Here is a 14,361-nt window from a genome sequence, read left to right as displayed (position 1 = left end):
CCTGGGAAGTCCTAAATTTTCAGTAGACCAATGCCAAGTCGGGAAAAAGGAAATTACATTAAGAATAAAGGGAAAAGGAAGAGGCAGGAGACAGGGGTTCAATTCCTGGGTCAGGAAGATCCCCTGGAGAAGGACTCGACCACTAACTCCAGTATTCTTGCCTGAAGAACCCTAGGGACAGAGGAGCCTGGCGGGCTGCAGTCTATAGGGGTGATTAGTCGGACACAGCTGAAGCGACTTAGCACGCACCCTACCTTGAAAAGAACAAAAACAGAACAAGACACAGGGCTGATGGATAACTACACACTGTGTAAGTTATTGCCTTGTCTGCCGTCTCCCAAACCCCACCCGCTGTGCCTTCGAGTCCTAGAGCATGAGCCCCTGGGGCCCTCCTTGCCCTCTGACTTGTCTCCTGAAGACTCACACCCACTGGCCCCACTTCCTGACCCCACCTCCTCCCGGTAACTCACACTTGTACACTAGACCCAGCTACCTTTGTTGAACAACTTTTCACACTCTGTCAAAACACAATCTGTACTTCCCAGGCTGGGGCAGAGATAAGATTAAACTCCCTGTAACCTTCTCAGCATTCAACAGGGAAAAGTTGATTCAGGTTGACTGATTTACAAGCAAAAGTTCTCCTAAGGAGTGGCCTGACCTGCTGCTATACCTCCAGTCTTGAGCACATCACAATGGACGGCAAACAGAAAAAAATGCAGCATTAGGGAGGGAGGAAGAGTGAATTTGAAAGCCACACCCCTACCTTATCACTGAATTTCCACTCTGAGTGTAGCTAAGTTTAAGATCAGAGCCAAGAGCATCTCTGCAGTAAGAATAAAATGCCCGGATGACTTCGAGAAACAAATTCTCAACAACTTGAGGCCCTGCAATTAAAAAGAAAATGGCCAAACAAATGAATGAATGAGTAAATAAGAAATAAAATATCAATATTTTTTAAAAATCCATTTTTAAACCAACAAATGACAAATGTGTAAAACATATCATGAGTAACTCCATAAACATAGATAATCTGTATAGTCTTAAATGTATAGAAACTTAACTTTGGTTGTGAAAATCACAACTTTAATTGAGGGAATAACATCCATGAAGACACTCACCATTTTTGTTGTTGTTCAGTCACTCAATCATGTCCAACTCTTTGTGACCCCATGGACTACAGCACACCAGGCTACCCTGTCCTTCACTATCTTCTGGAATTTACTCAAACTCATGTCCACTGAGTCACTGATGCCAAACAACCATCTCATCCTCTATCGTCCCCTTCTCCTCCTGCCCTCAAGCCTTCCCAGCATCCGGGTCTTTTCCAATGAGTCACCGCTTCATGTCAGGTGGCCAAAGTATTGGAGCTTCAGCATCAGATGTTCCAATGAATATTCAGGGTTGATTTCCCTTAGGATTGACTGGTTTGATCTTGGTGTCCAAGGGAACATTTTTGTAGGACTTACTATGTGCTGGCCACTACTCTGAGAATTCTGTAACTATTAACTTATTTAATCCTACAACAGCCAAAGAACCAGGTATGTAATGAGGTATGCGGTCCTGATTATGGATGAGGCAACTGAGGCTGAGTAACTAGCCTAGGTGGATTCTCCCAGGTGGAGGCAGGGGATGAATATTAAGAGTACAGAAACTGCCCAGCCAGAGGCAGTCCCTCTACATAAACCCCAACAGAGTAGGGCAATTTCCTATTCTGAATACTTTTAATGATGAGCTAGAATGACACAAGAGAAATAACCAACCCAGAAAAGCTTAAGATGGCACAAGAGAACTGGACCCTGCCAGACAGGCAGGTGGGAAGCGATTGGACATTTCTGCTCCTCAAGCACCAACCAGCAGGCCTCATGGAAGGGCATGGCTTCCTACCCTAGTAATCAGAGGAATGAACACAGCATGAGGCACAGAAAACAGAAGCTCTGTCAACAAAGCATAAGCAAATAATCTAATCTCTTACGCTTCCAAAGGCAAAGGCCCCCTTTTCACAATAAGCCCCAGGTTGTATTTTATCTACAGCGTAAAACTGTGTGTGTGTGTTCAGTCTTGTTGGGTCTTTGTGACCCCCTGGACCATAGCCTGCCAGGTTCCTCTGATCATGGAATTTTACAGGCTCGAATACTGGAGTGGGTTGCCATTTCCTACTCCAGAGGATCTTCCCAACCCAAATGGTTTTTCTTAGTGAAGGAAAGTGGTTGACATTCAGGGAGAAATGAGGAACTGGCTAATGCCTGGGAGACAAAGCACAGATAAGACTGACCGTCTCAGGCCTTCCAGTTGACAGTATCAACCCGCTCCTTTGCCCTGCACATGTGCCTTTCAACGGAAAACTAAATTATGAGAGAGACAAATTCGACTTCTGTGATCAGGCAGAAGCCCATCATTCATCCCATTCCAGAACATACAACCTGGAGCCCTAGTTAGTTCAACACTCACTTGACCCAGGTCAAGGCCTTGACATAAAACACCCATCCCCAAGGCCGGAGCCTGGAGACACACAAGCCTTGTGCCTTCAATTTGATCAGGAGCAACCAGAGCTGCGCCTGTCATGCACCCAAGTTCATCTGTGTTACAGGAGTTAACATGTTGGGGATGGGCCATCCGAGGGTCATCAAGTAAGGAGAAACGTTCTGACAGAGGTCAGGTTCTGCAGTCAGACAGACTCCAGAGTTTCAGTCCCAGCTCCTGGGTGGGCCCTGGAAAATGACTCAGACTTGCTCTACTCTAGTCTCCATCTGCAGAACATGTGTAGTCAGAAAAGTTACTCAGGGTTTTTGGAGGTATGACGTATGCATGGATGTATATCGATGTGTGTGTTAGTCGCTCAGTCATGTCCAACTCTTTGAGTTGGTCTGTAGCCTGCCAGGCTCCTCTGTCCATGGAATTCTTCAGGCAAGAACACTGGAGTGGGTAGCCATTCCTTTCTCCAGGGGATCTTCCAGACTGAGGAGTCAAACGTGTGTCTTCTGCACTGCAGGCAGATTCTTTACTGTCTGAGCCACCAGGGATGTATGGATGTGAGAGCTGGACCATAAAGAAGGCTGAACGCTGAAGAATTGATGCTCTTGAACTGTGGTGTTGGAAAAGACTCTTGAGAGTCCCTTGGACTGCAAGGAGATCCAACCAATTCATCCTAAAGGAGATCAACCCTGGATATTCATTGGAAGGACTGATGTTGAAGCTCTAATACTTCAGCCACCTGATACAAAGAGCCAACTCACTGGAAAAGACCCTGGTGCAGGGAAAGATTGAAGGCAGGGGGAGAAGGGGTTGACAGAGGATGAGATGGTTGGATGGCATCACTGACTCGATGGACATGAGTTTGAGCAAGCTCCTGGAGATAGTGAAGGACAAGGAAGCCTGGCGTGCTTCAGTTCATGGGGTCACAAACAGACACGACTGAGTGACTGAACAACAACAAATATTAATGAAGTACAAAATGATTGCCCTTCAATGTCACTGTTATTATTAACAACAGGTAGGACACATCAGGACTGCAGTCTCCCTTCTAACTTGACCAGAAGCCTATGTTTCCTTTTATTTGCCTAGAGGTTAGCGCCTCCCCGGCTGCACAGATGCCTCACGCCTGTCTCTGAAAGCATCAAGGAAAGGTCCCCGTCCTGACGCCTGACGGAGAGGAACTTCACTAACACTCTCCGCTCCTGTTCTCTGCAAACAGCGCCCGAGCAGCAGGCCACCCTGAGCAGACGGCTCAGAGGACGCCATCGAGACTGAATCCGGGGCAGAAGAAGGGCTTTCCTGGCTGGTGACGCTGTTCAAGGCGTGAGGTGCTGATTTCTCAGGGTGAATGGACACTGGAGCAGTTTCTTATCTTTTTTAAAGCAAGGGAGAGAGAAGGCCATTTTCCTCTTGGACGCCCAGAGAACCACAGTGTGTAAAGCGGGAGCCTTCCAGACTCAGAGTCTAGTTTAACCTGAGGCCTGAGACAGATGGGCTCTAGGTAGGGCGTTTACAACCAGACTCCTGTTTACATTTCTTGAGGAAAGGAGGCAGGTGGGCTGGAGGCTGGATATTTACCATCAGCCTCCTATTTGCACTTCAAAACAGGAATAACAGAAACAGGGTAAAGAGCCAGGCTTCCTTCCTGTTTTAAGATACAGCCGTGGGCAGGGACAGGGGGGCTGAACTCCATTTGCATAAAGGATCACAAGTTCATGTATTTCCCCTCCTTGGGGCAAGGGAGACACAGCACAGGAAGGCTCCTTGGGGGGTCAAAAGAGGAGGGGCACCATCCCATAATAGGTAATGCTAAGCCTCCCTCCTGTTGGCCTTTGGGCTGGAATCCATCTTGGGAAAAAGTTGCACACACATGCTGGGGAGGGTCCTTGGGCTCGTCAGGTGTGGGAAAAGAAATCAGGTAACTGGCCAAAGGCAGAGACCCAGAGGAACTGCCCTATACAGATGATTTAACCATCTCTCTGCTGCTCTCCGCAATAGACGGGACACCCACACCCTTTCTCTGCCTTGCCGATGGACCTGCCATGTGCATGCTCAGTCATGTCCGACTCTTTGCGACCCCATGAATCGCAGCACACCAGGCCTCCCTGTCCATCACCATTTCCCAGAGTTCACTCAGACTCACGTCCATCGAGTCCGTGATGCCATCCAGCCATCTCATCCTCGGTCATCCCCTTCTCCTCCTGCCCATAATCTCTTCCAGCATCAGGGTCTTTTCCAATGAGTCAACTCTTTGCATGAGGTGGCCAAAGTACTGGAGCTTCAGCTTTAGCATCATTCCTTCCAAAGAAATCCCAGGGTTGATCTCATCCAGGATACCCAGGTTCAATTCCTGGGCAGGGGTCTAAGATCTCGCTTTAAGTTACCACGCACTGCTGTCTGTCCGAAATCAGACCCTCCTTCATGTGACAGAGGAAAAGACTGAGGCCTACATGACAGAGAGAGCTTGTCTGGACTCCCAAGGCAAAAAGATGGAGGAGGGTCCCCTGTTTTCTTGAGAATACAACCAAAGCCATTTAACTGAAGACACGTTCTCACAAAGTCAGTATTGTACATGCCCTGCAGGCATGTGTTCCAATGAGCATAATAGCTCAAAGGTATTTTCCTAAAATAAAAATTCAAGTAATTGTGCAAAAAATTTAAGAAGAAACTGCCTGCAAAGGTGAGAAATCCGTGTTCGATCCTGGGGTTGGGAAGATCTCCTGGAGAAGGATATGGCAACCCACTCCAGTATTTGCGCCTGGAGAATCCCATGGACAGAGGAGCCTGGTGGGCTACAGTCCTACAGAACGTGCGATCGCAGAGAGTTGGACACAACCAAAGCGACTTAGCAGCAGCAGCAAACAGTGAAAACTGAACCACAGAGCATGACTGAAGTCCCTCGAGATTCTGAAATTTCAAAGATTAAACTGTATTCTAAACGATGCGGTGGTTTCCCTTGTAGCTCAGTCGGCAAAGAATCCACTGGCAATGCAGGAGACCTGCCTTCAATGCAGGAGACCTGGGTTCGATTCGTGGGTCAGGAAGATCCCCCGGAGAAGGCAATGGCAACCCACTCCACTGTTCTTGCCTGGAAAATCCCGTGGATAGAGGAGCCTGGCGGGCTGCAGTCCATGGGGTCGCCAGAGTCGGACCCGAGTTGGCAACTAAAGCACTACCAAACAATGGGGTGATTGCACCTCACCGATATGGAACTCCCGCTCAGCGGGGAATCCACCTTGGGCACATGTTGGCAGAGCACGTCTAACATTACCTATTTCCGGCTTGTCGAGCAGACTGACGAGGATCCGGAAAGGCTTCAGGTACCCGTGGTGGCGCTCCTCTACATCGATGTCAGGGAACTTCTGGTGCAGGATCTCAGCCAGACCCTGTTTTGTTTTGTTTTTTTTTAAAAAAGGCACACATTAGGGTATTATATACAGTATAGTGTTGATGGCTTATGGTGAATGGTGTTGGATTTGGAGTCTCCAAAGGAGAGGGTTTTGCTTTGGGACTAGAGACTTGGCTTTAGTCACTCAGAGCTTTGTGCAGCAAGAGTTTTATTAAGGTGAAAAGTGGACAGAGAAACACTTCTGACATCAGAAGCGGGTGGAGTTCGGGTAGGGATTTATATACTTTCTCAGTTGCTTACTAACAGTAGAAAGGTCTTACCAGACCCACTCCCACAACCTATCTCTTAAGATAACAGGATGACTCAGAAGGTTCTTAAGGAGGAGAAACATGTACTTGAGCAGGATACATTGTTGCTATATAATTATTAGTACAGAGTTTAAGCAAAGGAGAAAAGGAAAGATATTCCCATTTGAATGCAGAGTTCCAAAGGATAGCAAGGAGAGAAAAGAAAGCCTTCCTCAGTGATCAATGCAAAGAAATAGAGGAAAACAACAGAATGGGAAAGACTAACAAACATTTCATGCAAAGATGAGCTCGATAAAGGACAGAAATTGTATGGACCTAACAGAAGCAGAAGATATTAACAAGAGGTGGCACGACAACACAGAAGAACTGTACAAAAAGATCTTCACAACCCAGCTAATCACAATGCTGTGATCACTCACCTAGAGCCAGACATCCCGGAATGAGAAGTCAAGTGGGCCTTAGAAAGTATCACTATGAACAAAGCTAGTGGAGGTGATGGAATTCCAGTGGAGCTATTTCAAATCCTACAAGATGATGCTGTGAAAGCGCCGCACTCAATATGCCAGCAAATTTGGAAAACTCAGCAGTGGCCACAGGACTGGGAAAGGTCAGTTTTCATTCCAATCCCAAAGAAAGGCAATGCCAAAGAATGCTCAACCTACCGCACAATTGCACTCATCTCACATGCTAGTAAAGTAATGCTCAAAATTCTCCAAGCCAGGCTTCAGCAATATGTGAACCATCACCTTCCAGATGTTCAAGCTGGTTTTAGAAAAGGCAGAGGAACCAGAGATCAAATTGCCAACATCCGCTGGATCACTGAAAAAGCAAGAGAGTTTCAGAAAAACATCTATTTCTGCTTTATTGACTATGCCAAAGCCTTTGACAGTGTGGATCACAATAAACTGTGGAAAATTCTGAAAGAGATGGGAATACCAGACCACCTAACCTGCCTCTTGAGAAATCTATATGTAGGTCAGGAAGCAACAGTTAGAACTGGACATGGAACAACAGACTGGTTCCAAACTGGGAAAGGAGTACGTCAAGGCTGTATAGTCACCCTGCTTATTTAACTTATAGGCAGAGCACATCATAAGAAACGCTGGGCTGGAAGAAGTACAAGCTAGAATCAAGACTGCCAGGAGAAATATCAATAACCTCAGATATGCAGATGACACCACCGATATGGTAGAAAGTGAAGAGGAACTAAAAAGCCTCTTGATGAAAGTGAAAGAAGAGAGTGAAAAAGTTGGCTTACAGCTCAACATTCGGAAAATGAAGATCATGGCATCTGGTCCCATCACTTCATGGGAAATAGATGGGGAAACAGTGAAAACAGTGTTAGACTTTATTTTTTTGGGCTCCAAAATCACTGGAGATGGTGACTGCAGCCATGAAATTAAAAGACACTTACTCCTTGGAAGGAAGTTATGACCAACCTAGATAGCATATTCAAAAGCAGAGACATTATTTTGCCAACAAAGGTCCATCTTAGTCAAGGCTATGGTTTTTCCTGTGGTCATGTATGGATGTGAGAGTTGGACTGTGAAGAAAGCTGAGCGCCAAAGAATTGATGCTTTTGAACTGTGGTGTTGGAGAAGACTCTTGAGAGTCCCCTGGATTGCAAGGAGATCCAACCAGTCCATTGTAAAGGAGATCAGTCCTGGGTGTTCATTGGAAGGACTGCTGCTGAAGTTGAAACTCCAATACTTTCGCCACCTGATGCGAAGAGTTGAATCACTGGAAAAGACCCTGATGCTGGGAGGGATTGGGGGCAGGAGGAGAAAGGGATGACAGAGGATGAGATAGCTGGATGGCATCACTGACTCGATGGACATGAGTCTGGGTAAATTCCGGGAGCTGGTGATGGACAGGGAGACCTGGCGTGCTGCAATTCATGGGGTCGCAAAGAGTTGGACACGACTGAGCAACTGAACTGAACTGATAGAGTTTAAGGAAAAGCAGACCCTTGAGCAAGAGAGTTGTTTTGTTGTGTAATCATTAGCTCTGGGTTAAAAGAAAGTTAGTTTTAGAAGAGATAGATTGTTGTCATAACAACTCAGAGTTTAAGGAAAAAAACATGTCTTATGTGACTAAGATGAAGCAATGTAGGGAAAACAAAGGTTTGTCCTTTTCTCCTTGAGGGCCCTTGACTCCTTGTCAACCTACTTAAGAATCAGCTCTCTCTCAAAAGAGACACAGGTGTAAAGAACAGACTTTTGGAGAAGGCGAGGGTGGGGTGATTTGAGAATAGCACTGAAACATGTATACTACCATATGTGAAACAGATCGCCAGTCCAGGTTTGATGCATGAGACAGGGTGCTCAGGGCTGGTGCACTGGGATGACCCAGAGGGATGGGGTGGGGAGGGAGGTGGGAGCAGGGTTCAGGATGGGGAATACATGTACACCCGTGGCTGATTCATGTCAATGTATGGTAAAAACCACCACAATATTGTAAAGTAATTAGCCTACAATGAAAAAAAAAAAGAATCAGCTGTCTCAGAGTGACATCAGGGGTCACTTCTAGTTGTTAAATGTTCTGGGATAGAAGTAAAAGCAGTCACACAGCATGAGATGACAACCCGTGGCCCTCCGTACCATGGGTCTTGCAGCCTCGGATTCAGTCGTCCACAGATTGCAAATATTTGGGGGGAAAAAAATTCCAGAAAGTTCCCAAAGGCAAAGCCTGAGCTTGCCATGCATTAGCAACTACTTATATAGCATTTACGCTGAGTTCTGCAACATATTTACATAGCATTTATGTCACAAATCGTCTAGAGGTGGTATCACAAGGTGCTGAGTTACGGCGCACGAGAGGACGAGCATATGTTGCATGCAAACACCAGGCTGTGTTATATACAGGGACTTAAGCACCTGTGGAGTTTGGTATCCACAGGATGGGGGTGCGGGAAGGGCTGGAACCACTCCCTGTGGATTCCAGGGGATGACCACACATGGATTTTCCCCAACTGCGTATGAAGGAACGGGCCCCATGTCTACTCTGAGGTCCCACAAGGAACCCCACTGAAAAACCACAATTAGGAAGGTCCTGATCGAGATCCCCTTTCCAGAAATGCTCCTTTACCTCAACTAAAAGATCCTTGGAGTATTTCTCAAAAAAATACACGGACTGGTCTTCATAAACATTTGAGACTTCAGATTCGGGCACAATGGTATTTCCTTTAATATCTGAACCTATAAAAGAACAAGAACCATGAGATGTAAAGAGATTTACACATTTAGAGTACATCTTATTGTGCAAAGGTCTTATGCTCTGGTATTTCAAAAAACAGAACGCCTCCAACAGAAATCAAAAATCAGATTCAGTGAAACCAAGTCCTATCTTTCTGACAGTGGTGTGCCATGAATCAGACAGGCAGAATTCCATCTCAACGGGCCTCAGCTGAGTTCATCCTGACTGTCTTTGACAAGTATGATTATAAGAATCAAACAGAATGCCTATCATTTGTGAAAACCGGTGCTTACTTGTACAGCAGTATGAGAAATCAAGGTATTCTCATCTGGACGCACTCACTTTGAGCCGTGGCTGAGTCTCTAAGGTCCTTAGGGTAAGGCACAGCATCTTTCTAAGCAGAGTCTGGACTCCTGGGGTCACAGCTTATACAAGTAGAAGCTGTTACTGAGCTTGGGTCCCAGGTCCTCCCTATAGACAAGGTGCTGAGCCCCCCTGGGAGGGAGCTGTGCATTTGACAAAATCATCCTTTTAACAAAAAAAATGTTTAAAGAGCCTGTAAATATCCCTCTGAAGATCCTTCATAAGCTTCCATGCTATGACTTCTGAAAGCTTTATAACCAGGGGAAGAAAGGGTTAAGAGGACTTTCTGACATTGATATGCCAGGTGGCATAGTGGTAAAGAATCCACCTGCCAAGTAGGAGATGTGAGTTTGATTCCTAGGTCAGGAAGATCCCCTGGAGAAGGACACGGCAACCCACCCCAGTATTCTTGCCTGGAGAATCCCATAGACAGAGGAGGCTGGCGGGCTACAGTCCATGGGGTTGCAAAGAGTCGGACACGATTGAGTGACTGGGCACCACGAGAGTTAAAAAGAAAAAAAGCTGAGCAGCAGAGGATTTTCAGGCCAGTGAAAATCCTCCGGGTGACACTCTAATGGGAGACATGTATTATTATAGACCTTTGTCTAAAGCCACAGAATGCACAGTACTGAGTGGGAATAAACGGGGTAGCGGGTGCCTGTGGTGATGATGATGTATCGGTGTAGGTCCCTCGACTGTGATAAACGTGCCGCTCCACTGGGGGATGCTAGTTAGGGGGAGGCCTGTGTGCATTTCAGGGAGGAGGGCTAGATGGGAACTCTCCATACCGTCCTCTTAGTTGTGCTATGCCTGAAACTGCTCTAGAAAAATAAACCCTTAAAAGAGCAGCTCTGGAGTCCTTTCACAATCACTCTGTACACCATCTTCTCTTAGGGACATGAACTTGGGAATCTGCAACATTCACAAAGTGCTACCTTTTAGGCCCTATGATCTCCTGAACTTGTCCCCATGAAGCCTTTCAACTGACAGTCAAGGGCTCTTTTCCTGCAGGTGTACAGTCTGTCCACAAGAAGAGAAGTGCGCAGAAACATGGACGAGGGTTCTCGTGGGCTCCCAAAGTCACCCAAACAAAGTCAAAGTGTGAGTCGCTCAGTCGTGTCTGACTCTTTGCGGCCCCATGGACTGTAGCCCTCCTGGCTCCTTTGTCCATGGAATTCTCCAGGCAAGAAGACTGGAGTGGGCAGCCATTCCCTTCTCCAGGGGAATCTTCCTGACCCAGGGATTAAACCTGGGATATCTGCATTGCAGAAAGATTCTTTACCATCTGAACCATCAGATGGTAAGTCATCTGATGACTTACCTCCCCAAATACCTCTCCACATGCATCAAAAGCCACAGATGTTCCCATCCAGACAAAACCTTCCTTGACCATATTCCCACGTTTCTGGGTTTTCTCACACACACCCGTATCCCATGAAGCTTCTCCACAGCAGCAGGCTTCTACCTAAATAAGGCTTAGCCACCGTTATTTTGTGGTCTTTCAAGTTTCTTAAAATGGAATTCAGTTAACATTTTACAAATCTCATTGCTCAGCTGCTCGGTCGTGTCTGACTCTTTGCAACCCCATGGACGACTGCAGCCCGCCAGGCTCCTCTGTCCATGGGATTTCCCAGGCAAGAACACTGCAGTGGGTTGCCATCTCCTTCTCCAGAAAATCCTGTTACTTCTCTGTATTTTATGTACTGACTGCAAAATAATAACCAAAGCTGCAGGCTAGACAGCAGAACTCTGCTGACCAGTTGACAGTTCGGTCTGTGTGCTGTCTTCCTACACTGATGACATTCAGAAACACATCACCAAGATTAGAACTTATTCCCCAAATCAGCACCTTCCCTCTGGGTCTCTAGCCCCTATGTACCAAGTAACCACGCATAAAGCCTTCTGTTCAGAGACATATCCCGTCTCAGGAGGGTCTGAGTGGCAGCTGAGAGGACACGCACAATGTCGGATCTGAGCAGGGGGATGGCTCTCTCGTTGGAATCCTAGGAGGAAGACAGAGGAAACTTTACCACAAGGTGATGACACGGTAAACTGCTGGCCTTCTGAAATGCGGACCCTCTTCAGCAGCCTACAAAGCTTTACCTTAAAGAGAGGTTCTCAAAAGGGGTGGGTTCTTCACACGCTGCCCAGGGGAGAAGCTACTCGATTCTGCTATGGAAACACCACCCGCACAGAAATGAGCTGAACGTGGACAGTGGTCACTGAGCACCTGCCTTGCCCTCCTGACAAGACAGCCCGGGTCTCTCCCACCTACCCCACGGCTTCAGAGAAGACCAGCACTGCCCCTGGAAGAACACAGATTGCTCACCAGACAGGTATAAAATGGGAAGAAGAACAGGACAATCTCCAGGTTATTTCTTTGCACCAGCACGTTTGAATCCAACAGGGAAGCACATAAGGACTTTATCTGCAAGGGACAAAACGCCGTGAACATTTCACGCCCAAGACATTGAGTATCATTTGCAGCTATTCTTTTTAATCGTAAAAATGAAAACAACTTTCCCTGGTCATCTTGAAACCATTGTGTTAACGTCACGTGGAACAGAACAACACGGTGTAAATATGGGAAACTTGGTTCTAGCTCCAGATGCTGGGGGGGGGGCTCTGTGTGGTGGGAAAGACGGCACTGTTTGATTTCAGAAGTGGAGAGGCTTGGAACAGATGGCCAGGCTCTAAGACCTCAGGTCCTACAATCCCAGAAAGAAACATTTTTAGGTTCCAATGGGGACCTTCGACTATACTAAAACTCCAATGACATCCAGCCAAATGGACTCCAAACCAATTCGATGCGGATTTTGAGGATCCTTTCTGAGTACAGATAGATGTGCTACAGCTGCCCGATAGAAAACCAGCCATAAGAAGAGTTTTAACAAAAAGCTGCGAAAACCGGGAAGAGGAGAGGGCAAGATCTTTCATCCGGGGGGAACAGTGAAGCTTTGTGGGGAAGCTGAGCTTGAAAGACAGGCAGGACAGACACTGAGATGGGAGAGAAGAGACGGGCAGTGAGCGCAGGATGAGGGAGGGACCAGCTCAAGCAAAGACGGCATCACAGACTTGCCAGGCCAGGAGGGGCAGCGAGCTCTGGGAGCGTAGATGGCCAGGAGGAAAGAGTCAGGCCTATGGGTGACCGGGAGCAGACCACCAGGGCACTCCTGAGGATGGACTTTATTTGCTGGCAGCAGGTAATTTTTCAAGCACAGAAAAGATCTAAGCAATGTTATGCTTCAGCAAGTGAAGTCTCACAGCAACCAAAAAAGCACTGGATGGGAGAGGGAAGAGATGGGGAGAAATCAGTTAGAAAATTAAATGGTGGTCCAGGAACAAGACCGAAGGAGACGAGGCAGGGAGGTGAAAACAGAGGAAGAGACACAGCGGTGCTGACGGGGCAGAGGAGGGAGTGTGTCTGTGAGGGTCTCCTCTGTCCTAAGCACTGGACGACGTCCCTTCATCACTCTTTTCCTTGGAGAGCCCCATTGGGAGATCTATTACTTCCACGGTGCAAAGAGGAATGGATTCAGCGGGGTAAGGAATCGCTACCCACTTTCTTAACGATGAAATCAGCTTTGAACGTTTTCAGTTTGAAGCGAGGTCCACCACTAGGTGGCGATAGACTGCAAGCCATTAAACAAGCCTTAAGTTTGGGAGAACTGATTTGACTCAGAGTGGAATTGATGCTTTTGAACTGTGGTGTTAGAGAAGACTCTTAAGAGTCCCTTGAACTTCAGGGAGATCCAATCAGTCCATCCTAAAGGAAATCAGATCTGAATATTCATTGCAAGGACTGACGCTGAAGCTGAAACTCCAATACTTTGGCCACCTGATGCGAAAAACTGACTCACTGGAAAAGACCCTGATGCTGGGAAAGATTGAAGGCCGGAGGAGAAGGGGATGACAGAGGATTAGATGGTTGGCTGGCATCACTGACTCGATGGACATGAGTTTGAGCAAGCTCTGGGAGTTGGTGATGGACTTGGGAACCTGATGTGCTGCAGTCCATGGGGTCTCAGAGAGTTGGACACAACTGAACGACTGAACTGAACTGAACTGAAGTTTGGGAGTGTTTCCCTGATAGCTCAGTTGGTAAAGAATCTGCCTGCAAGGCAAGCGACCCCAGTTCCATTCCTGGGTCGGGAAGATCCCTGGAGAAGGGATCAGCTACCCACTCCACAATTCTTGGGCTTCCCTGGTGGCTCAGCTGGTAGAGAATCCACCTGCCATTTGGGAGATCTGGGTTCCATCCCTGGTTGGGAGATCCCCTGGAGAAGGGAAAGGCTACCCACTGCAGTATTCTGGCCTGGAGAACTGGAGAAGTTTGGGGAGAAAAAGGCAACAGATCTGAGAAATTCCCAGTTTTCAAGGTCATGAGAAGGCAGGTCACCTCCAGGGAAGAAGGCCTGGGGACAGACCCCTGAGGAACCTGGACAACCTAGGTGTGTGAGCAGCCAGAGGGAGAGGAGGGCACGCGGGAGGACGGAAGGAGCCAGAGGTGGGAGCCTATTTGCGGGCGGTGGTCAGTGGTCAGTGTGACGGAGGTAGCGGGGGCGGGGGCTGAAAACACGGCTGCGACTCAACAGCAAACCCCCAGCTGAGGGCTCTCAGGAGCCACCTGTATTGCTGAAGGGCCCTGCTCAGGTGTGAGTAGCACGTGTGAAC

At 47.4% G+C, this 14,361-nt stretch overlaps 1 protein-coding gene across 1 annotated transcript in view; it reads right to left on the bottom strand.

The window, feature by feature from the left end:
* Positions 1–14,361, bottom strand: part of DOP1B (DOP1 leucine zipper like protein B) — a 130,012-nt gene that overhangs the window by 73,401 nt on the left and 42,250 nt on the right. The window contains exons 6-10 of the mRNA XM_052636456.1: positions 12,017–12,115; positions 11,567–11,690; positions 9,217–9,326; positions 5,744–5,858; positions 764–884 (exon numbers count right to left, since the gene is read on the bottom strand). Of these exons, the coding sequence (XP_052492416.1) occupies positions 764–884; positions 5,744–5,858; positions 9,217–9,326; positions 11,567–11,690; positions 12,017–12,115 (569 nt within the window). The remainder of the gene's footprint in view (positions 1–763; positions 885–5,743; positions 5,859–9,216; positions 9,327–11,566; positions 11,691–12,016; positions 12,116–14,361) is intronic.

Source organism: Budorcas taxicolor, chromosome 1 (assembly GCF_023091745.1).
Source record: "Budorcas taxicolor isolate Tak-1 chromosome 1, Takin1.1, whole genome shotgun sequence".
NCBI classification, from domain to species: Eukaryota; Metazoa; Chordata; class Mammalia; order Artiodactyla; family Bovidae; genus Budorcas; species Budorcas taxicolor.
This window is presented reverse-complemented; position numbering and strand designations above follow the sequence as displayed.